General features: G+C 46.6%; 1 protein-coding gene across 1 annotated transcript in view; it reads left to right on the plus strand.

The window, feature by feature from the left end:
• The first annotated feature begins 3,951 nt into the window (after positions 1-3,951).
• LOC136621147 (probable endonuclease 4) overlaps positions 3,952-25,233 on the plus strand; it is a 33,349-nt gene continuing 12,067 nt past the window's right edge. Inside the window, exons 1-9 of the mRNA XM_066596409.1 lie at positions 3,952-4,044; positions 6,074-6,178; positions 7,559-7,633; positions 10,591-10,698; positions 12,711-12,881; positions 12,974-13,183; positions 13,257-13,439; positions 18,225-18,356; positions 18,446-18,550. Of these exons, the coding sequence (XP_066452506.1) occupies positions 6,085-6,178; positions 7,559-7,633; positions 10,591-10,698; positions 12,711-12,881; positions 12,974-13,183; positions 13,257-13,439; positions 18,225-18,356; positions 18,446-18,550 (1,078 nt within the window). The 5' untranslated portion in view covers positions 3,952-4,044; positions 6,074-6,084. The remainder of the gene's footprint in view (positions 4,045-6,073; positions 6,179-7,558; positions 7,634-10,590; positions 10,699-12,710; positions 12,882-12,973; positions 13,184-13,256; positions 13,440-18,224; positions 18,357-18,445; positions 18,551-25,233) is intronic.

A 25,233-nucleotide genomic window follows, 5' to 3' on the forward strand; every position in this document is an offset into this window, starting at 1 on the left:
TGAGGCCACTGTGGGGGACACTATTACTACTGAGGCCACTGTTGGGGACACTATTACTACTGAGGCCACTGTGAGGAGCACTATTACCACTGAGGCCACTGTGGGGGACACTATTACTACTGAGGCCACTGTGGGGGACACTATTACTACTGAGGCCACTGTGGGGGACACTATTACCACTGAGGCCACTGTGGGGGACACTATTACTAGTGAGGCCACTGTGGGGAACACCATTACTACTGACGCCACTGTGGGAGACACTATTACTACTGAGGCCACTGTTGGGGACACTATTACTACTGAGGCCACTGTTGGGGACACTATTACTACTGAGGCCACTGTTGGGGACACTATTACTACTGAGGCCACTGTGGGGGACCCTATTATTCCTGAGGCCACTGTGGGGGGTCACTATTATCACTGAGGGCACTGTGGGTAACACTGTTACTAATAAGGCCACTGTGGGGGACACTACTACTACTGGGGCCACTGTTGGGGACACCGTTACTGCTGAGGCCACTGTGAGGAGCACTATTACTACTGAGGCCACTGTGGGGGACACTATTACTACTGAGGCCACTGTGAGGAGCACTATTACCACTGAGGCCACTGTGGGGGACACTATTACTACTGAGCCCACTGTGGGGAACACTTATTACTGAGGCCACTGTGAGGGACACTATTACCACTGAGGCCACTGTGGGACACACTATTACTAGTGAGGCCACTGTGCGGAACACCATTACTACTGACGCCACTGTGGGACACACCATTACTATTGAGGCCACTGTGGGAGACACCATTACTACTGAGGCCACTGTTGGGGACACTATTACTACTGAGGCCACTGTGGGGGACACTATTATTCCTGAGGCCACTGTGGGGGGTCACTGTTATCACTGAGGGCACTGTGGGTAATACTGTTACTAATAAGGCCACTGTGGGGGACACTACTACTACTGAGGCCACTGTTGGAGACACCATTACTGCTGAGGCCACTGTGAGGAGCACTATTACTACTGAGGCCACTGTGGGGGACACTATTGCTACTGAGGCCACTGTGAGGGACACTATTACCACTGAGGCCACTGTGGGGGACACTATTACTAGTGAGGCCACTGTGGGGAACACCATTACTACTGACACCACTGTGGGAGACACTATTACTATTGAGGCCATTATGGGAGACACTATTACTACTGAGGCCACTGTTGGGGACACTATTACTACTGAGGCCACTGTGGGAGACACTAATACTACTAAGGCCACTGTTGGGGACACTATTACTAGTGAGGCCACTGTGGGGGACCCTATTATTCCTGAGGCCACTGTGGGTAACACTGTTACTAATAAGGCCACTGTGGGGGACACTACTACTACTGGGGCCACTGTGGGGGACACTATTACTACTGAGGCCACTGTGAGGAGCACTATTACCACTGAGGCCACTGTGGGGGACACTATTACTACTGAGCCCACTGTGGGGAACACTTATTACTGAGGCCACTGTGAGGGACACTATTACCACTGAGGCCACTGTGGGACACACTATTACTAGTGAGGCCACTGTGGGGAATACCATTACTACTGACGCCACTGTGGAACACACTATTACTATTGAGGCCACTGTGGGAGACACTATTACTACCGAGGCCACTGTTGGGGACACTAATACTACTGAGGCCACTGTGGGGGACACTATTATTCCTGAGGCCACTGTGGGGGGTCACTATTATCACTGAGGGCACTGTGGGTAATACTGTTACTAATAAGGCCACTATGGGGGACACTACTACTACTGAGGCCACTGTTGGAGACACCATTACTGCTGAGGCCACTGTTAGGAGCACTATTACTACTGAGGCCACTGTGGGGGACACTATTACTACTGAGGCCACTGTGAGGAGCACTATTACCACTGAGGCCACTGTGGGGGACACTATTACTACTGAGGCCACTGTGGGGAACACTTATTACTGAGGCCACTATGAGGGACACTATTACCACTAAGCCCACTGTGGGGGACACTATTACTAGTGAGGCCACTGTGGGGAACACCATTACTACTGATGCCACTGTGGGACACACTATTACTATTGAGGCCACTGTGGGAGACACTATTACGACTGAGGCCACTGTTGGGGACACTATTACTACTGAGGCCACTGTGGGGGACACTATTATTCCTGAGGCCACTGTGGGGGGTCACTATTATCACTGAGGGCACTGTGGGTAAGACTGTTACTAATAAGGCCACTGTGGGGGACACTACTACTACTGAGGCCACTGTTGGGGACATCATTACTGCTGAGGCCACTGTGGAGGTAACTATTACTCCTGAGGCCACTGTGGGAGACACTATTACTACTGGGGCACTGTGGGGGACACAATTACTACTAAGGCCACTGTGGAGGACACTATTACTACTAAGGACACTATGGGGAACATTATTACTACTGAGGCCACTGTGGGAGACATTATTACTATTGAGGCCACTGTATTAGACACTATTACTATTGAGGACACTGTGGGGGACACTATTAATACTGAGGCCACAGTGGGGGACACTTACTACTAAGGCCACTGTGGGGGGCACTATTACTACTGAGTGCACAACTACAGCTGACCTTACAAAAAACGAGCCTTCATACACCCCCGGTGACAGATCACCACGGTATTATTGTATCTTGACGCCACCAGAAGCTAGGGGTTTGACAGGGCTTGGATGCAGGGACGCCCCTGTCACACTTCTAGCTCCTGATTGGGTCAATAGGTGAAGGTCCTGGAAGGTGCTAAACTGCTATTATGTGAGGCGTACTATGTGCTATGTGACTGAACAGCCGTCCGCAGCTAACCACCTATCCCCCGGCTTTGGCGCTATGGCCTCCCAGCTGTCCTCCTCCTGCTGCTCTTTGTCGCTGCAGTCACTAACTGCTGCTGGCTCCCTGATGCTGTGGCGCTCTGTGTGTGGACACCGTCTGCCACTTACGGGACCCCTGGCGCTGTGTCCTACCTGCTGTCCACTGGAATATTAAACACATCTAAGGGTTTCTGCGGCGCCGCTGGCAAAGCTGCTCCACAGCACTCTTCCCTCACTCATGGTGACCACGCTCTGCACTTCAACACGGAGCGGAGTGCCGCTGCCGGGGTTTCAGCTGGCCCAATACGCGGCTGTAGCGGGGGCCATGAAGAAACAGAGCTGCAGCCCGCCGTGGATTCAAAGGACTTGGAGCTGCAGCATTAGGTTACTGGCCTGCCATGACCTGCAGGCAAGCCAGCTGTGCAGCCAATCACGTACAGGGGGTGTCAACCGCCTGTCAATTTTGGCTGCACCAGGCCTTTCTAGTGGAGTAAAGATACAATAATAGATCACTACATCATGAACACTGTTAAAGCAAAAAAAAAAACAACAGAAAAACTGCCGTATTGTTTTTTTTTCACTACATCACACTTAAAAAAAAATTCCAATACATTAAATGGTAACATTAAAAATTACAACTGGTCTCACAAAAAAAAACAAGCCCTTGTACAGCTAAGCTGACCGGAAGATGAAAAAGTTCTAGCTCTTGGAATGTGGGATGAAAAAAAACAAAAATGAAAATCTAAAAATTGTTTAGGCTTAAAAAACAAGAAGCTCCCCCTCCTTCCCGAAGTTTTATGGACCCCAATGTTTTAAAATTCCTGTAGAGGTACTTCGGGCATGGTGTCGCCATCTACAGGTGATGACTGGTTAGTATGCGGCATAATCTACAGTAGTATATTCTACACTGACCACTAGATGGCACCGTATGCATAGTGAATCTGACAGCGTGTAATTACCTATCCGCCGACGTCAGTAATGTGCAGACTACAGAGACCCAGCGGCCATTTTTAAGAAGTCTCAGTATTCGGAAAACGTATTACAGAGTGAGAGGAGACAAGTGCTGTGAGGTGCGGCTGCGCGGACCTCTAGTGGATGCGGGTGGGGAGCTCAGAGCCCCCTGAATGTTAACTCGTGCTCTGCCGGCGACAAACGTGTGATGTGGGTTTGGTGAACTTGTGTTTGTACGTTTGTTTTCGGTCATGTATCACTGCCTGGAGCCCCATGCCGGCTGACCGGTCACCTGCTTATAGAGGAATCCATTCTCTGATTTGTAGCTGGTCACGTGGCTACAAGTTTTTTGGTTTTTTTTGCTAGTTGCATCTCATTTTGTAGTAAACGGTTATTTTTCTTCAGTTGTTGCAGATGTTTACTCGCGGAAAAAAGTTGCGTGTGACCATCAAAAATACCTTCAACTTAGTAATTATTATTGTATGGTTCCGGTGTTTCCATTCTTCTGGCTCAGTCACGTTGCGTCTGGCGGTGGTAGATAATAAAGGGGTGCGCCCATCTCGGGGATCCCGTTTCAGTGTGTGAGAGCTGGCGGCACAATGCCCGCCAGATGGTCTACATGCTCCATGCCACGGGAGACACTGGTGATTCGCCAGCAGCTCAGAAGTGACATAGATGTTTTTGAATGAAAAACTTCTCGCAACTGCGTTTATAACGCACGTTAACCAGCGCAATACCTGGCCCACCTGTGTGAATGTAGCCTAGGGCCAGCTACACACGGCCGATCTGCATTGTGGAATCTGCAGTCAGCATCCGCCTCTGAATTCCATAGCAAATACTGCCCATAGCATTGTATGGAAAAGTAATTCTTCCTGCTCACGGAGGAAAACTCGCAGCGCGCTCTATTATTGTGCAGTGTCCACACGGACGGGTTCCATTGAAGTCAGTGGAAGCCATCCAACCCATGGCCCATCTCCGATTGACTTTGTGAATAGGTTGCAGGTACTCGTCATCACCTAGTGACGGCGCAGGAAAAAAAAAAAATCTGCACTGCGCGGACCATCCACAGTACAGATGAGATTTTAAGACAGGCATGCGCGAACGCTGGCCGGGCACAGGGTCGGATTCCACAGCAGGCTCCTGCCTGCTTAATCCAACCCGTTCGTGTGCAGCCGGCCTAAACGACAGACTTTCCCAGTTCTGGCTCATCCGCCTCTGGCCCCCCAGGTTCAGCCTCGTCTGCTGCCACACCCTTCCCCGTTCAGCCTCGTCCGCTGATTTTTATTTTTTTTCCCCTAAATTGTAAAACTTTTTTTATTACACTTATTTTTACGTTCTCTTCTGTTTTTTCGTCCCCATAGGGAACTTGAACTTGCAATCGTCTGATGGCTTGTACAATATACTGCAATACTTCAGTTCTGTAGTATATTGTACTTTTACTGGCCAGCAACCTATTAAGCCTTGCCACAGGCGGGACTTAATAGGCTGAAATCCTTAGGAGCTCTGTGAGCCTTCACATTGCCTTAGGCTGCCATGGTTGTCCATCAGCACCCTGGGATTGTGTTGTGGGTGGCCAGTGGGAAGTGAGGGGACCACCTCTAGCCCCCTTGGCATTTTAGCTCTTAAATAGCTTCAATAGGAGTTAGATCCGACCGCAGCCATTGCCATTGGCTGTCAGAAGCAGCTGATAGCCGCCTCTCGACCTTGCTTCATACAACCTGTTGTGACCCATGATGGATATATCAAAATAATAAGGGGTTAAAAGTTGAATGTATGGATTTGTTTCATATATGTTTAACATGCATTAAAAGTGCGATGTGAGCAGCCCCTTAGTTTGATGGCTGTCACTCTTGGGGTGAGGCTGGTAGGGGCCAGATTATTGGCGCTGGATGGGGGAAGCCATTGGACAGGTGAGTATAGAGAGGTGCGGTCATAGCCTTTTTAAAAAATACTTTTCCCTTGTTTGCTTTTTTTGTAATGTTTTCCTTTTTTACTAAAATCAACAAAAACGTCCTCAGAACTGCACTGCTATGTGAACACGGGGTTATAGTAACATTGTACTGTTAACATTTCATTATGGTTGTCCATATCCCAGAGTATCTACTAGTACCGCACCCATCAGGTTCTGTCGCTGCTGTACTAAATCTAGGATACAGGGACCTGCCACCCAGTTCCCCAGTGACACTTCTTGTCCATTTACATCCATTGGATAGGTTTTGAGCTTTGCTTTCCTTCTTACATAAATAATGTCATCATTTCCAGCTCCCATAATTATGGACGGAGAAGGAGGAGGAGGCGCCGCTGCTCAAAAGCCTAAGAAAAGTCTCCCAGCTAGCAACAAAGTAAAAAGGCGGACAAGGAAAGATGGTAGGAGAATGCATTGAGTAATAATGTATTTGTATTCTGGCTGTGGACAGTTATGTCTTTTGCGTTTGGGCTTCTTGGCGCCGGGATCCTCAGTTATCAAGAGCAGAGGAGTCTTGTGTTCCCCATTCTTCTATTAAGACCCCATCAACTTGTACTGTTTGTGTTTTACAATGAATGCGCTATATGTGAAGACATCCTTAGGGCTCATTCACACAACAGAATGCGTAAAACGCTGCGTGGGCCACGCAGTAGTTTACCGGTATGTATGAGGCCTCATGGTCCGGAAAAGAGTCAGCTATCGCTGCGTATGGCAGCGAGCGCACTGAGCATGACTGCGTATCTCACTTACACGGTCATGCGCAGGATTTCTTTTGTCTTTTTTTTTTTTTAATTCCCCGCTTTGTATTTTAGCGGCGTTGCATATGTATTATTGCCCATATGCAATATATTGTGTATGGAACACGTTGCGTTCACTATCCATTGAAAAGTATAGGGCTCATGCTGCGTGGTACCCTGAGAAATGGAGCATGCTGCGATCTTTTTCATGTGCGTATCTACACGCAGTGTTTACATGCTAATGTGAATGGACCAACAAAAGCCCATGTACTTTCATGGACTCCATTCCCATGTGTGATGCGGCCGTACATCACTCATGTAATACGCGCCAAAATCACGTCGTGTGAATGCGCCCTAAGGGCATGTTCACACTGCTGATATTTCTGTTTAAAAAATCAGCCATGATATGGTAGGCTGATTCTTGCTTTTCTGCCCGGATCTGCGTGCATCTAGTGGTGCTATTCTGTGTGTGGTCTCCTTTTATGAATTTACATGTCAGTTCATATATTTGGAAACCGATTTACGGGAAAAAAAACAAACTATCATCGAGTCAAGTGCAGAAAATACATTGGAATTGGTGTGGAAAATCAGCTGTGTGAACGTGCCCTTCTAGTCTTTGGGGACTTGTGGAAACAGTCTAGTCGTGAGGCCTGAATGCTCGGAGGAATATTACGGACTGTTTTTATGGCTATAATCTCAATAGATTACAAGCTAAACTCGCACTACATATTCTAAAGCGCGTATAAATCGAGCAAGCCCCCGCTTGGGTGGTTGCAGGACAAGAGGCAAAAGTGTGCTTGCATCTAACTTTCTTCAGCCTGGCAGTGATTGGGAGCAGAGAAGACTGAATGTGGGCCGCAGCGAAGAATAATAGGGCAAGCTGAAGAGCGTTCATATCTGTTATACATCTTGCTTAGATGTATTAACTGTATTTGTGTGGGAAGACTCTTCAGTAAAGACATATGGATACAATAGTTTACTGAGATGTGACATAACATAAAGTTTCTGCCTTAAAAATATATTCTGTTTATTTTTATTATTCAGAAAATCCCGGGTCAGACGACAGTCCGAAGTCCGAACCTTCCAAGAAGCGAATAACAAGAAAAATAGAAACTGCAAGTAAGGGCACCTTCATATGGTCGCATGCACAAATACACCTGCCGCAACAGATCGCATTTGCACATGAACTAGTGAAAAGTCTTCTTTTTTTTAACCCACTTAGGACCAAGCACTGTAAATTTACGGCACTTGCTCCCGGGCTTTAATCCCAGCCGATAGTAAAAATACTGTGGGGATTAAAGTTCCTGCTTCTGCAATCAATCAGAAGAATATCGTGTTGTTAGCTGTTAGTCACGGAGAAGACAGGAGGAGTTTTTAACCCTTTCTGCCTTCTCCTTTCTTTAGTACACAGCACTCAATGAGTGCTATGTGCTAACAAGTGAAAGTGGAAGTGTTTCTTCCACTATGCCATTCGGCAGTCACGTGATCGCTGGGATTCCTGAGATAACAGAACTGCAGGGTCCAAGAAGACCCTGATCAGCCCTGCCAGTGACTAATGTCACTAGAAGGGATGTTTTCCCCTTGTAACTGGGGCTCCTATGGATGTTACAATGGTAAAGTGTGTAATAAAAAAGCAAAAAGCATGTGACCCCCTTAGGTCTTATATGACATCATGGGGGACATACATGGATAGTAAAAAAAAATAATTACGTAAATAAGTAAAACAAAATTATGGAATAAAATAAAAATATATACATAAAAAAGAAAAAAACAAAAGCTGACGCCAACCAAAACCATCGCCATATGTGCCCTGGAATCCAAAACCATACATACCGTATTATATATCAAAACATCCAAAACAAAATGAGAAACCGGTTCCCTTTTTGTGTAAATATACTAATTAAAAAAAAATAACTATAAATGTTAAAAAAAAAAATCACTTTTTCATCTTTTTACTAAAAAAAAAGAAAAAAAAAGTCAGTGAAAAACATATTAAAAAAAAAGTCCTATATGTCACAGGAAAAAAAAAACGCAGCAAAAATAATTTTAGTAGCTGAAGGAAAAAAATAGGGCAGTTAAACCACCACATGGGTAAAATCCCTAAAATGTGTCTGGTCCTTAAGGTGCAAAACAGCATAGTCCTTAAGGGGTTAAACTGTTTAAATGTCTTACTATTGCATGCGAGAGAAAAAAAAAGAAAAAAAGATAGGGAAATTCCTATCTTTGCTCGCACAGAGTAATATTGCACGAGAATCAGACTAGTGAAAACTTTTTCACTCTGCAAACACGGTGTTGTGTTTAATGCCCTAAACGTCAGACACAGAATATATATCTATAGATATAAAACCTGACAAATGTGAGTGTTCTCAAAAGACTCCAGAACTGTCTGTCGTAAAGCAGTGCAGTTGTGAGCAGCTGCAGCAATGGCCAGATAGTGGATCATTGTCTACCAGTAGATCCTGAAGTCACTTCACCAAGCTTTTCTGCTAGCTTCTACACAGAAGACAAAAAACCTGCCGGCTTGTGGGCTGTTATTTATTTCTAAAGTGCCAAGGGCCACTGTGTATGACATGCTTCAATACATAACAGAGAAAACAAGAACTATAAACATGAGTGAAATGAGAGCGCCCCCTGTCTGCAAGGGCTTATACTCTACAAGAGACAGCAGGTGAGGGTGGAAGCTGCTGATATTACAACGTAGAGACAGCAGAGTTCTTGTACGTTGTAAGCTTTTCTGTAGAGGTAGGTTTTGGAGAATTTGAAGGCGGGGAAGAGATTGCCTGGGGTAGTAAGTTCCAGAGTATGAGGGAAGCATTGGAGAAGCCCAAGGTCTGGTTCACATGGCGTAATATACTGAGTATGACCGCATACTCACGCAGTCGGTCATGTGCAGCACACCTTTTTTTTTGTTTATATTACCCACGCCGTTGCTTAGTGATGACATGGATACCTGCAGCCCACGCGCAATATAGGCTATGGATATATCCGCGACCATAGAGAACAGTGGGCTCTATGTTGCAGATTCCGTGGTAAAATAGATAATATTTATCATACCCCCAGTATGTGGTAGGTGTGAGTGGTTGTTCATCAGTATCTTGCACTTCTGCAATGCTCCCCTGTATAGTAATTTGCCTGTCTGTATTCTGTTGGGAAGTGGTGTTTGTACCTGCCCCAGGTATATCTTTGGATTAGTATATAGGTAAATATGGCTGCTGGCAGTGATATTTGAGCTCATTTTTGATATGTATACAAAATTAACTTTTATTTACTTTATTAATTCAGCTGACTTCTTTCACTACAGTGGCACAGAACATTCATTTCAGTAAGACTGCCTACTTCAAGAGTTAATCTGTCTGACAGTGCCATTGAAATGAACGGTGGTGGTGTACATATCTGACCATAGCACCACTTATTTAGGGACTTTTAAGGACTACCGTTTTTGTGATCGCAAGGCATCCCAATGATCGGTCTCCGACCAGTCAGATAGTTATACCCTATCCTGGGGGTATGGGATAAGGCTGCTTTCACATCTGCTCTGGGGATTTACGCTTTCCTGCTCAGACGGAACCAAACAGCGCCGTGCAGACCCCATTGACTGTAATACGGTCCGCTCGCTTTACACTCAGCTACCCAGTTTCAGGCTGGAAGGAAAAGTGCTGTATTCTGCACAGTCCCAGGCTGTAGGCAGTCCAAGGATTTTAAATTTTTGCTAATTTTTTTACTTCTAGGGAAAGAGTAAGTTCCATGTGAATACTTCATACTGTATATAAATATTATTTGGGTTGTAATGGTTTTTAATCAGGATATCTTGCTACAAACTAAGGCCACTCTCACACATCCGTTTTTTACTGCAGCGTTTTGACCGGTGCAGTAATCACAGTAGAACGATTCCATTGTTTTTAATGGGGCCTCACAGACATGCTCGATCATGGCGTTAGAAAACGCCAAGGTTTTTGAGCACTGTCTGCTCTACTTTACCGCGTTTATCGCATCTCATCAATGACGGGTGCGTTAAATCCCGCTGTCAGAGGCAGAAACATGCGGCCGACCAACTAACATTTTGACTTTGCTACTAGAAAGTAAAGGCTCAGATGACAAGAAGCAAAAATCAAAGAAAAAGGAAACCACAAACAAGACTCAGACGCAGAATACAGACACCTCTACTGATGTGACACCTGAAACAGGTGAGTCTTATAATCATCTATCATCTGATTATGCCAATTATTCAGTTTGTTCCCTCTTAGCAAAAATAGCATGAAAAAGCATGTACATTACAGATGTGCTTTAAAGGGACACAGTCATCACTTTTACGCCCCATAAGCTGAATTAAGGGGCTTCTAGTGCTGTGTCCCTGTGAAGTCAGTACTCGCCAGCTGCTTGACTCTTTCTGCACACGCACTTACCATAGAGAGGAATTGCATATGTCTGTGCATAAAGAATCAAGCTGCTGGAGTACTGACTTCACAGGGAGACAAAGCGCAGGAATGGGGCACTTAGTGAGTACGAAAGATGTCTCCGTGGACTTTTCGTGCCCTAACTTGGTTTATGGGACTCAAAGATGGTGACTGTGTCTCTTTATACTGACACTAATGTGCTGCATGGCTACTTTTATGGCTTGTGTTCCAGGCAACTTGGTCTCACTCAATATTGCATTTAGCGCTGGCTCACGGGCAGCTCAAAGCACGCATCGTATTATGGTAAATGAGTTTGTCATATTTCTATTTTATAAATTATATATTCAACTGTATTTTTTATAGTTTGTTTTTACTTTCCGATTCTTGATTTTTTTTTTTTTTTCCCCCCCAATTTGTCTCTACATGATTATGAAGGTAGCTATCCTGTGAGCTGCTGCTCACTAACAGCAATTCATCAGTGTGCTTTACAACCTGCTAGAGGAAATTGGTATCTGTAGTTGACTTCTGTGGGAGAGATTCGTTGGCATTCTCTATCACTTTAGCAATGAAGGGGAGGAGGTGAGCTGTGCCATCACCTATAGTGAGTGGTGGATCTGGTGTAATCTATAGGTGCTACCTAACATTATAATTCTGTCTGTAAATAATGAGAAGTGTTCTCTACAGAATAGGAAGTGTTAGACTATTATGAGGCTCAGCAGTCAGCATGAGAACTGGAAGTTTTCAGGATTATTTTTTTTTGTATAGATAATGACATGAAAATTAGAAAAATAACCAACATTTCAAAACTGTTTTGCATGAAAATGTAAACAATAGTTCATTTTCTGATAATACATTCCCTTTAACAGATTATTTATAAGCCAAATTTGAGTGCAATCTCCCTCTAAGGCTACTTTCACATACTGTTAGGGCCCCGACTAGCCTTCCCATCCAGGAGTTATATCAGATGGAACCTTGAATGGATCCAAATGCTGTCATTAATGAAACAGAGACTAAAACTGAATGCTTTGGCCTACAGGTTACCGCTTATTTCCAGTGTTTTGGCCGGACAGAATAGTGTAGTTGAACATGCCATTCTGCCTGCTCAGAAGACGGAAGTGGATTGCAACCTGCTGTAGCAGAAACCGAAGCTTGCAGCTTTAGTCTGTGTTTCACTGATGACGGCCTACGGAGCTGTTCAGGGTTCCATCTGAATGCTGTTTTAGGCATATGGCGCTATATGAATGTAGTCTAGGGGTTGTATGATCATGTGCAGAAGATATATTACATAAATTTCTATTTTTGATTTCTGTCTTGACAACACCTGACAGTGTACCCCATTAACTTAAAGGGCTTGTATCCTGACAGAAGTCCTAACGCGACTCTTCTTGAAGTGTATGGTAGGGATGGCCAAATGTGCACACCACCTTTCCATTTACTCCAGTGGGACCACTGGAGACAGCCGACCCAGTTCATTATTGTGCTACATTACTGTTACGTTGTAAGTAGTCCAGACTAGACAGCCCCTTTATGGGGACAACCATGGCATTTTGAGTGACTGCATAATTTTTTTTATTAGAAGAAATTAAAATATAAAGTTACATCGTCATGAATAATTATTCAAAAAAAACCATGGAGTCCAGTTGTGTAAATGGGTATTTGCGTGCAGGTTGTTGGAATCTAAGTTGAATTATAAAAGCAGTAATAATTATTGGACACTTTATAATTACTAATCTTGCCATATGTGTCATTTAGGATCAACTATTAGCTGTTTGTAAAAGTTCATTCTTCCAATTATTCCTCAGATGCATTTAGAAATCAAACATCTGAGAGAAAGACAAGAGTAAGGAAGAAACCCAATAATGATAACCCCAAGAGAGTAGAGAAAGAAGTGGAGGTGTCTGAGATGGTAACGAAACATCTTCACCGCAGTTTGAGCTCTCACAAGTATGTAGGAGCGCATGTATCCATTCAAGGTATGTGAAAGTAAGTGCATTAATGATTGATTGTAATAAATGAAACATCAGATCCCATCACATGTACTGTATGCTCTTTTGTGAGGGCGCAGGGGGACTGTGGAAAGCAGTAGTGGAGGCCAAACATATTGGAGCCAGAGCATTTGGTCTGTTTTTGAGGTCTCAGAGAACCTGGAACAGTAAACCCCTAGAAGAAGAGGCTGCTGAGAAGTTCAGAAGCACATGTGATGAGCTGGGCTTTGAGCCCCGTTATATACTTCCACACAGCCCATATCTTATGAACCTGGGTTCACCTAAACCAGGTATACCTAAAATTACTATAGTTCATATATTTATTCTGTATGTTCATGCTTTATTCCTACATTTCATTTAAAGATGTGTTTCAGAAGAGCCGTGCTATGCTGGTTGAAGAATTAAACCGTTGCCAGAAGCTTGGCCTTACTCTATACAACATTCACCCTGGATCACATATTGGTGAAATGCCAGTGGGCAAATGCCTGGAACTCATTGCTGATGGGATAAATTACGCCCACTCACAAGTTTCTGGAGTTACAGTGGGTAAGCAAATTGTTCACAAAAAGGGTAATGAAAAAAGCACACAAACTCATGCACCTAACTTTCATTATGACAATCGGAATAAATTCCTGCATCAATTATGAGAATTAACAACACTTTTCAAGAAAGACTATCAACTTTTATATCAGTTAAAGGGGTTGTCCCGCGGCAGCAAGTGGGTCTATACACTTCTGTATGGCCATATTAATGCACTTTGTAATGTACATTGTGCATTAATTATGAGCCATACAGAAGTTATAAGAAGTTTTTCACTTACCTGCTCCGTTGCTAGCGTCCTCGTTTCCATGGAGCCGTCTAATTTTCGGCGTCTAATGGCCAAATTAGCCGCGCTTGCGCAGTCCGGGTCTTCTTCTTTTCTCAATGGGGCCGCTCGTGCAGGATGCCGGCTCCGTGTAGCTCCGCCCCGTCACGTGCCGATTCCAGCCAATCAGGAGGCTGGAATCGGCAATGGACCGCACAGAAGCCCTGCGGTCCACCGAGGGAGAAGATCCCGGCGGCCATCTTCAGCAGGTAAGTAAGAAGTCACTGGAGCGCGGGGATTCAGGTAAGCGCTGTGCGGTGTTCTTTTTTAACCCCTGCATCGCGCCGAACGGGGGGGGGGGGGGGGGGGGTTTGAAAAAAACAAAAAAAACGTTTCGGCGCGGGACAACCCCTTTAAAGGGATATTATTTTCTTTTTTTTTTTTTGCAGATTAAAATCACATACTGAATTATACTTTTTTCCTAATAGTTTTATTTCCTATTTCTATATTTCTGTTTTCGTTCTATTTTCTGAACATGTTTAGACTAGGGACTGGGGGCAGAGGGCAGCTAGAGAGATAGAGCAGAAGATAGTGCAGTGATCTGGTACTAATGAGAATGGGAGGGGTTAGTACAGTTAGAACTGTCAGAACAGTTGGTAGGGATACACTTAATATAAAAATAACTAATACCTTCTAAACTTTGTGATGACTAAGGCTATAAGTCAGACCAATAAGGTTGTCGAACTGAAAATAATAATGTCTGAGGAAAACTTTGACATAGTGAGAATAACTGAGATCTAGTTGGACAAAAGCTGTGACTGGCGGTTAACTTCTTTTCAGAAGGGATTGTAAAAACTGGAAAGGGGGAGGAGTTTGTCTTTATGTAAAATCATGTTTAAATCCCACATTATGGAAAAATTAACATGTGGAGTCTCTTTGGATGGAAATACATGAAGGGGAAACCAATAATAAAATACTCTTAAGGGTTTTCTATAGGCTACCAAATATAACAGAAGCCATCTTTTCAGCGATAATCGTTGTGTTTAACTACACTTACATCGTGCAGTTTTTGTTAAGCCATCGCTCATCGTTGTCTTTCTGCGTGCTGAAAGACAGCGATGAGCCTTATCAGGGATTCAAAGCAGGATACAGCTGATACTATTGTTTCAGCTGTATCTTGCTCCCTGATGACAGGCTGGGTATGAAGAACAGAGCGGTCCAGCTCTGTTCCTTATTCCCGGCACGGAGCGCTTGGCTGTATAACAGCCCGCTTGTCTTCTGCATCCTTCGCTTCAAGCGCTCGGCTGTATAAGAGCCAGGCGCTCTGTGCAGAGAACAACTGGATGCAGAAGACAAGCAGGGCCACCCCACTTATCTTCTCAGTCCTCCGCTGGGAGGGCTCGGCTGTATGACAGGCGGGCACTCCCAGCAGGGAACAGCCAGATCCAGAGAACAAGCGGCCCCGCTGCTTGTCCTCTGCATCCTCTGCTGGGAGCGCTCGGTTAAATGACAGCAGGGCGCTCCCAGCGGCGAACAGCTGGATGCAGAGAACAACACCTCTCCTCTCCCCCCCTTCCCCCCTGCCGCTTGTCCTCTGCATCCTCCGCTGGATGTGCAAGGTGATCGCTCAACGTTTGAGCGATCACCTTGCGTTGTAAAGGGACACGACCATTATTGCTCAAAAGTTGCTCCAAAGACATCTTTTGAGCGATAATCGTTGTGTCTAAATGGGCCTTCACACTGAACTATCCTTCATTTACATAAATAATAAAAAGATTAATATTGAAAGCTTTGACTCTTAAATAAATAACGTAGGGAAAATTATAGAGGATGATTAGGAGAAAACAAATCTATTAAATAGTTATTTCCTCCAGTGTATTCATAGTGGAAAAGGAGATGCCAGGTGAAATGCAGAGTGATAAAGTTAACTCTCCACTAAATGTTCCCAGTTTAACCCAGGACAACGTACAGAGAGAGCTGCCTTAAAAAGATTAAAATAGACAAATTACTTTATTCTGGAGGAAATTGAATAATGTGATAGACAGACCATTGTTTCTTATATTTACTACAGGGTCTGTTCCACTGGTTTGGCGCATAGCCAATGTGGTGCCAGTATTCAAAAAGGGGTTGAAAAGTGAGTCTGGAAACTGCAGACCGGTAAAGGCCCATTTACACGCAAAGATAATCTTTCAAACAATTGAAATCTTGATTAACAGTTTTAGCGATCGTTTTGCATAAAGTGTTAATGGACACTAATGTCCATTAGCACTTCATAAGCTTCCTTTTGCGTTTAAAAGGGCCTCCAGGAGCTGTTGCAGAACACAGCATGTGGTCCGAGCTCTGCATACAGCTCTATTGTTCTCAAGCGGACTGTTGACAGAATACAATGTAATCTCTGACTCGCGTGCAGAACACAGCGTACGATCCCTGTTATCTTCTCTATGGTTGAACGATGGATTCTAAATAGAGATGAGTGAGCATACTCGGTAAGGCGATATACTCGAGAGAGCATCGCCTTTTTCGAGTATCAGCTGGCTCATCCCTGAAGATTCGGGGGGGGGGGGGGGGGAGGGGGGCGGGGTTCGGTGGCGGCATGGGGCAGTGAGGGGGAGCCGGGAGGAGAGTGAGAGAGATCCCTCCCTTTCTCTCTCGCGCGCGCGATCCCCCCGCTCACCCGCGCTGCCCCCCCCCCCCCCCCCCTGAATCTTCAGGGACGAGCCAGCAGGTACTCGAAAAAGGCGATGCTCTCTCGAGTATATCGCCTTACCGAGTATGCTCGCTCATCTCTAATTCTAAACTCACCTTAAAATCAGCGTTCAGCCAAAAAGTAAACGATGGCAGTGTTTGCACTCAACGATTCGCTCATATTTCATCGTTTGAACGAATTTTGAGCAATAATCGTTGTGTGTAAATGGGCCGTAAGTCTTCTGTTGCGGGTTGGATGTTTGAATGGTTCCTAGGAGCACATCAATGAAAATAGCTGTATAACTCTCTGTGTCCTGAGCCTGGTGACCTTGTGTGCGTGCTCTCATGCATCCACTAGTCCCAACACCTCCTAACAGTCTGGTGAGAACTACCCAGGTGGCGGGCAAACTGACAATACAACCATCCAGCTTCTCGCATTTCAGTATTGTGCCCCTCTCAGACTTTGGTAATGGGGTGAAATCTCTTCTCTGCGTCGTAGAGGCGTCTAGTGGTCAACAAGCTCCACACAAGTGAAGAATAGGTCACTACACACCAGGGGGCTCCAAGAGCCTTTTATAGGCCATGGGGGAACCACTTTTAGCATCTCAAGTGACAAGACCGCTCATCTAATCACTACAACTCTCATCATTTGTATATCTGCCTGAAATGGAACTGCATGATGAGTTTTGCAGCAAAACGACAACTTCTTCGCGGGACGGGATTGTTTTGACAAAGTGATTATTGTTACTTTTCCATCTAATCTAATCCTGCTTGTGAGGATAACAAGAAGGGTTCTGAAAAGTGTTCCCTACAGAACGTGCCGGTCTGTACTTGTGCTCCGCGGACAGTTTGACAGCAGCACATTTTCATTATATATTTTTTAAATATAGAGAATGACGTAAGAACAGCTAATTTTTAAATCTGTTTGGTTCAACTTTTTGAATGTAGTTTAATGTGTATAAAGGTATAGAGATACAGATAAATCTATATAGATTGATATCAGTGCCAGGACCCAAGTTGTCCCAACAGAGCATCGCCCATTTCATCACATTGACCCTGCAGCTTGCACCCGGCTAGCCACATGATGTACAAAAAAATGTAATTTATCAGACCAGGCCACTTCTTTCCCTTGCTCCATGGTCTGCCTCTAATGATCATGTGCCTATGGTAGGTGCTTTAATGGTGTACAGGGGAGAGCATGAGAATTCTGACTGCTCTGTAGCCCTGCGGCTCCATATGCAGTAAGATTCAATGACCTCTTTATTCTGATACTTGTGTACCCTAGCCAGCAGTAACTTTTTTCGGGAATTGGTGCTACAGTAGATGTTCTGTTGTATCAGACTAGATGTGATAGCCTTCGTCCCTCTCAGGTATCAATGAGTCTTGGTCACCCATGACCGTGCTTCCAGTACACTGATTGTTCTTATTTTTGCTACTTTTAGTACTGGGAGACCGGGAACTTCCAACAAGACCTACTGTTTTTGGAGATGGTCTCATCCAGTCCAGCATCACAATTTGGCCCTCCTCATAGCTGCTCAGCTCCTTACAGTTGTTCATTTTTCCTGCTTCCAACACCTTAATTTCAAGAGCTGACTGCTCGCTTTCTAATTCACATATCCCATCTCTTGACTGGGGCCATTATCACAAGATAATCAATGTTATTCAGTTCACCTATTGGTGGTTTTAATCACTTGACAGGCGTGTGTATAAATGTATGTATATACAGTTTCTTTCTACTGGCTTATTAGCGTACAGCTTTCTACATACCTATGACCCTGATCATCTTTCTTTTCTAGTCCTTTCTTTATCATCTTGTGTGGTTTATTACTCTATCTCCACAGTGTTGGAGAATATGAGCTGTCAAGGCAGCACGGTTGGCGGTCGCTTTGAGGAACTGCGAGGTATTATTGACCATGTCGAGGATAAGTCTCGTATTGGCGTGTGCCTAGACACGTGTCATGCCTTTGCTGCTGGTGAGTTGTATGTCCCGTAGATCCTCTTCTGTATCTTGATCACCGATGGTCACATGTCAGTGCTTTCCCTCTAACTTTTTTTGTTTCAGGTCACAACTTGTCAGAAAAGACCGGTCTCCAACGTATGTTAGATGAGTTCAGTGAGATTGTTGGGCTTTCTTACCTCAAAGCTGTCCACCTGAATGATTCCAAAGGTCAGTCTTTTTTAGTGGCATTGCTAGGGCTAAATGATGTTGGGTCATTTCATTTCTGCTTACATACTGATTTATAAAGTTCTGCTGAATGTGTTGGCGCTATATAGGTTAAGATTATTGATAGGACTTGTTCACCAGGTGTTTAATAAGTAGCCAGAATTTCATTTTTCAATCTCGCATTTAGAGCTTCATTAAATATGAAATACCATATACTCAGTTATCTATAACCACTTCAGTTATGAGAAAGTGTCTTATGGTTTAATGCAAACCACCATAAACACCTGGAATAGTCGCAGCGCTTGGTGTGTGTTTAACAATAACCAGTAGGGGGAGTGCCGTCACTGTACTTCAGGCTTCTCTACTGTGATCTCTTAAAGCCTTGGCTTTATTAAGGCTCTTTTCACACCATGCTGTTGGAACCAGCATGGGCTCTGTCCCAGCTTTCCATCTTTTTCTGTGCATGGGGGCAGAACCTGAGTATGTGAGGCGGACACTTGGGCCTCCATTTCACATGGATTACATCCCTGCCAATATTTTAAAAGGGATAGAGACGTGATGTTCTCTACACTTTTTTCTTTTCTGTTTAAATGACTGACAGGAACAGAAACTATGTGAAATGGAGACCAAAGAGGTCTCCATCTCACATACTGAACACTATGGTTCTGTCCTACTTTCCATCCCTTTGCAGGGCTCTTCTAGGATTACAATAGTGATGGCCTATCCTTACACTAGGCCTTGGGTATCTCATAAGTGGGGGTCCCACCGATCAGCTATTTTAAGGGAGTGGGCAAGCACTGTGGCCTCTTCCTTGCATACCTGAAACCATGCATTAGCAGTAGCTGTGCTGGGTATTGCACCATTGTCCCATTCAGTTTGGTCGCTCCATAGTGGTAAAATGTGGCAACGCCAAGAAATAAGGATCTGTTCACACTGGTCTGGTGGCTTACATTCATGGTGAACCTGGTTTTAGTGAATCTAATTGGAAGAGTAATGTCTCCCATTAATTTGAAAGCTTTAAAGGGGTTGTGCCAATCCATGTTCATATGTCGTATTAGAGCACTAGAACATCATAGAGCGGGGTCGCCGGCTCAGGACCCCTCTCTATAATCCAGAACGGAGAGCTATACAGTAAGAGCGGCTCCCGTTCTGGTGGACCCGGTTCTGTCCTGCTATTACAGGATGGCCATTCATATGAATGGCCATCCTGTGATACCACATTTTGCCACTGCAGTGGAAATGTGTGGTTGGCTGGGGCTTCCACGGCAAAATCTGCTGATGGCCAGGAGTGAGACCCAGCCTTGCATTCTCTTAATTTGTGTCTCTTAGGGAAGGTTCACATGAGCGTAATTTCATTGCGTATTATGCGTGCATAATACACAGTGGATGGAGTCAATGAAAGTACATAGATTTTTCATTCACCCACTAACACTAGCATATTTTTATTGTATGTAGGAAAAGAATTCAGCATGTATTATTTTACAGGATATTGCGTGCAATAGAGCCCTATTGTTCTCAATGGGTGCCTAATCAACGCTGTACACATACAATTATACTGCGTATCTGCAGCGCTTATCTGCGTATCTGCAGTGTCGTTTGGCGACAGTCGAAGATTAAAAAAAATAAACCATTCAAGCTGTGCCTGATCGCAGTCGTGTGCAGTGCAAAATCGCAATCCTACGCAGCGATATGCCTGCTCACCACCAGCTTACACAGTGATAAAACGCTGCATTAGACATGCAGTATTTTCCATATAAGCTTGTGTGTAGGTAGCCTTAAGCCGCTCTTAGACATGCGTTCACAAAACGGCATATTCAAAATCATGGCATTTACAGTGATTTCGCGCAATGTTTTTGAACACCTGTCACAGCATTTGGCAGTGTTTTTTAATGCACCCTATCATTGTGATGGGTCATGAGGTGTGTTAAAAAATGCAAAAACACACAAAAATAGAACAGACAGCGCTAGAAAAACGTGTGCAGGCTTGCGAGGCCCCATTGACTTTAATTAGAGCATTGTACCACAATTAGCATGGCGTTCAGTACGCCGCCCTAATCACAGTAAAAAGCATCCGGTGTGAGAGCCTACGTTCCAGGCCCACATGCAGGGAGGATCACCCACTCCCGGAAGTCCAACAAGCCACAGCTTTGGTAACTTTAGAGTGGATCATATTGTTTATAAATACTGTCCTCTGCTACTGCCAGATCTAGCCTGGAAAAAGATGCTATAAATGGCACCGAAACGTCTGGCCGGTGATTGTTTTTGTTCCTGTACTTCACATTTGTTCAAATAAATAGCCTTTTCTTGCTCGTCTCGTCATTGGGGTACACAGCAAAGACCGTGGGAATATAGCTTCTAGGAGGCGACACTAAGCACAAAAAGTTAGCTCCGCCCTCTGGCTATATCCCTCCTGCCAACACTCGGCTAATCAGTTTTTAGCTTAGTGTCTCGTAGGAGGACGGTCGTGCCCGTTAGGGCTAGTTTTAAGGGCCAGGGTTAAATGGAGAGGCAGGACACTCCCCATCAAACCCGAACGGAGAGGAGGGCGAACAACCTCGGGTTTGTCCAGGTTGCTTCTTGCCCGGCCCGCCTCAGAAGAAAAGGTGGCAAATCCGGATCATATATATCTGCATGTGGCCCGCCAGCGAGAGCCCCCCGTTTGGTGCAAAGGTCCACATCCTCTACCCGTTGGGCAGGCGGTGTTACAGGGGTAGGCTGCTGGAACTGGGGAGCCGCTATTTCCACCAGCAAGGACGCAAGAGGTGAGTATGCGCTGGCGACCTTCCCTTCCCCCTCCCTTGGCTCTCCCCGTATGTTGCGCTGTGTATGTATTTGTTGTTTCGGGCAGCATGGCGTAGGGTAAGCGCTAGCGTGCCCATATTATCGTGCAGCGGCTGGCAGGTTAATCTCTCCCTCTGCTCCCTTTGAGCTCGCGGGCAGCGGGGGGGGGGGGGGGGCTGTTTCTGGTTGATGGCTTACCTAGTGGTGTTCTGGTGCCGGTATCAGGGCATGAGCACGCTGAGTGGGCATGGCTACAGGCGGTGGTGTCCCGGCGTGGCACCTTAGTAGCACAGCGCGTTGACATGGTGCCGCCCGGGTCTTGGGCTCCGGGCATGGGGCACTCTTGCAGCATATGGGGCACAATAGGGAACCTCTGTGCAGCCATGGGCGCGGCAGCAACACTCTGGGCCGGAAGGGGGCGTGGCTCCGACTTGACCACACCCCTAGTGACGCATGGGTGTGGCTTCGTGAGCGGTTGTGGGGGCGTGACCTCGCTGATGTGGGCGTGGCTTCGCGCCACCGGGGCGTGGCCTCGTTGTGATGCACGCCGCCTCTCCCTTCCTCCCTCCTTCCCTTCCTCCCTCCCTCCCTTCCTCTTTTAGGATTGTGAGGAGGGATGATGTAGTGAAGCAGCATATCGGGAGACAGCACGCCAAAGATTGAGACCGCCCTGCGCCTTCACTCCTTGCTGCTGTGCTTGCTCAGGCTGGAAGCTCCAGGAGGCCTCTTCAGCATTTGCAGGCTCTCGACCCAGCGGCTCCCCGGACCTCTTCGGACCTCGACAAGGACCCAGGGTAAGCTGCCTGGCGGCTATCTCTCCCCTCTTGCTGCTCATCCCTCCTGCCGGCGGTTGGCATAGTGGAGGATAGTTTGCAGCTTTTTGCCAGGTCGAAATCCCAGCACCATGTCCGACCCCAGAGTTCTGGAGGCTGGACCAAGGACAGCAACAGTAACGCACTTTGCTTGCTCACGCTGTAACCTAGAGTTCGCATGCGGACAGGCTGAGACGTTTCGTAGAGACTGTTCCCCAGCGAAACAAATGACAGTGCAAAGCACCCCTCCCCCGTTCAGCCCCCATTTATGGCCGAGCCGGAGTGGGCCCACTCCTTGTCCCTTGCGGTGTCGGTCCTCACTCGGGCGTCTGGTGCGATTTTGGAGAAGTTGGCACAGGACGCTTCAGGTTCACGTGAGAGAAAGAGATGGCTCGCAGCGCGGCCGTCGGCGAAGATGGGACAGGCCCCCGGACTCACGGCGGTCCTCCTGATCTCCATCCTCCTCGTCGTTTTTGCGCTCCTCAGGTACAAGGTCACGTCGATCATCGGCAGAGAAGGTTTGTTCGGACGAGGATTGGTCTGAATCCTCCTCAGACTTTGTCATGGAGGAGGATGAGGTCCTTAGATTTTCGGCGATGGTGGAGAGCTTAGGGATGCGTTTCAGCTCACTGAGCAAGAGCCACAGGCGTCTGGGATATTGTTTTCTTTTAGGCAGCCCAAACACTTCCCGAAGACCTTTCCTGCCCATGAGGCCTTTGACTAGGTCCTATCTAAGGAGTGGAAGGCATCGGGATAAGCGTTTTTTTCCAAGTTTGGTTACTTGGACGGGAAATACCTCTTCTCACAAGAGTTAGGAGAAGTGGTCGATCCCACCGCTAGTTGATCCGCCTATCTCTCGCCTGGCTAAGCCTATTATGCTGCCTACGGCGGAGTCCTCCGATCTCAGGGATTTCAAGGATCGAAAGGTCAAGGCGTTGGCGAAGACCGTTTTTGAGGCGGCTAGGTCGGCTCTTAAGCCTGTGTTTGACTCTTCCCGGGTCAGTAAGGCTATTACTGACTGGGCAAAACGGTTACGAGGGGGAGTCCTTGAAGGAGCTTTTCCCGGGAATTTGCCGGGCACAGCACAGCAGATGCAGCCAAACAGGTGGCTCGGGCCTCTGCGGCATCAATGGCAACTCGCTGGAGCCTATGGTTAAAATCGTGGGATGCAGATGCTTCTTCAAAAGGGTCGTTAAGCAATATGCCCTTTGGAGGATCTCGCCTTTTTGGCGCCGAGCTAGTCGGGCTCATCTCAGAGGGTCAACGGGCATTCTAAGCTGAATGTTCCTGCTCTCGTCAGATGGCGGCCCCCAGCCAGCTTGAGGCCTGGCAAGTACCAGTATGGATGTCCGCCTGGGAAGCCCAGGTCCCGTTGACTTCTACGGGTGAAAAGAGCTTGCTTTTGCCGCAGAATCGTCCAAAGCGGTCATCCCCGCAGCAGAGACGTTCGCTCCTGTCGCCGGACGAGTCCTCGCAGGATGGAGAGGAAAGGTCCGCAGGAGCGGGAATAAAGGAAGAGGCCTCCCTTTAAACCAAGGTCTCTTGGCGTGGGCCTCAGCCTACGAAGAGTTCCAAAAGCCCTCCGCATGAGGGACTGCCCCCACCTGTTTCGGATAGGGTGGGGGGTCGGCTTCTCGAGGTCACAGGAGGTCGTGTCCAGGGGCTATGCGATAGAGTTCCTGATGCAACCACGCGCCCACCCCTTTTTCGGTCCAGAACCCCGGGGGACCCAGGGAAAGCGGCAGCTTTCCTCAAGGTGGTCCACACTCTCTATTTTGCAGGGGGTGGTGGTGCAAGCTCTCCCCGAGCATCACTTCGCAGGGTTCTACACTAATCCTTTGGTGGTCCCTGAAAAGGATGGCTGTCTGTCCGATTGTGGATCTAAAGAAGTTGAACAAGTTGGTGGCAGTTCGTCATTTCCGCATGGAATCTGTACGACCGGTCATCGCATCCTTGGAGGCAGGGAAGTTCCTTTCCTCGATAGATATCCAGGATGCATATTTACAAATCCCCATTCGTCAGCACAGGGAACCTGGTGCAGGCAGGAATCCGGTCTCCATATAAATGTATTGGAGCTGCAAGCAGTATTCCGGACCTTGCAGTTCTTTGCACATCGGCTGGAGGGAATGCCAGTGCGACCGCGGTGGCTTACATAAGCCATCAGGGCTGGACCTGCAGCAGAGGAGTCACTTGATCGGATGGCATCCCGCTTCAAACAGAAGCTTCCAGCCTAGCTGGCCAGGTCAAGGGACCCCAGAGCACTAGCAGCGGATGCGCTAATGGCTCCCCGGACGGGTTGTCATTACCCCTAGGTCTTCCCACAAACTACTCTCATTTCCCGGCTGCTCAGGAGAATCAGGAAGGAGGGCTACCTGTGATTCTCTTAGTCCCAGATTGACCGCGAAGAACGCGGTACGCGGAACTTATGGACCTGGTAGCAGTCACGCCCTGGTGGTTACCTCTGCAAAAAGATCTTCTCTCTCAGGGTCCCCTCTACTGCCAGAATTTGGCTACGCTGCGTTGGACGGCGTGGCGGTTGAGGCCACGGTACTGAGGGCACAGGTTTCTCAGACCCAGTTATTCAAACAATGATTAGGGCTGAAAGCCGTCGTCATTGAGAGTATATCACCGGATAATTCCAAAGAACAAACACTAGAATATGGTGTGCTGTGCTGTCAGCTTGCTCACTTCACTACCACTGACGAGGGCTCTGTGCAGCAAATACGTGTCTGGTTAGAGATGGGTACACCTGGCAATTTTAAATATGACTAAATAGAGAGGATTACAAATTTTGCTCTGCAGGCAAGCGTGGATTACACTTCCTGCATGGAATTTTTTGCTATATCACCGGGTGTGGAAAATATTCCTTCGCTGGTGCGAGCAGAGGGGGGCACACCCGAGGCATTTCTCGTTGGCCCGCCTCCTGTCTTTTCTCCAGGACGGGTTTGACTTGGGCCTGAGCCTCAGCTCCCTTAAGGGATAGGTTCCGGCCTTTTCGGTCTCTGCTGCCACCCTGGGACCTAAAACTGGTTCTGGATGCCATACAGGCCCATCCGTTTGAACCATTAGCGGAGATACCGCGGCGGCTGATGT

This window comes from Eleutherodactylus coqui, chromosome 3 (genome assembly GCF_035609145.1).
Source record: "Eleutherodactylus coqui strain aEleCoq1 chromosome 3, aEleCoq1.hap1, whole genome shotgun sequence".
NCBI classification, from domain to species: domain Eukaryota; kingdom Metazoa; phylum Chordata; class Amphibia; order Anura; family Eleutherodactylidae; genus Eleutherodactylus; species Eleutherodactylus coqui.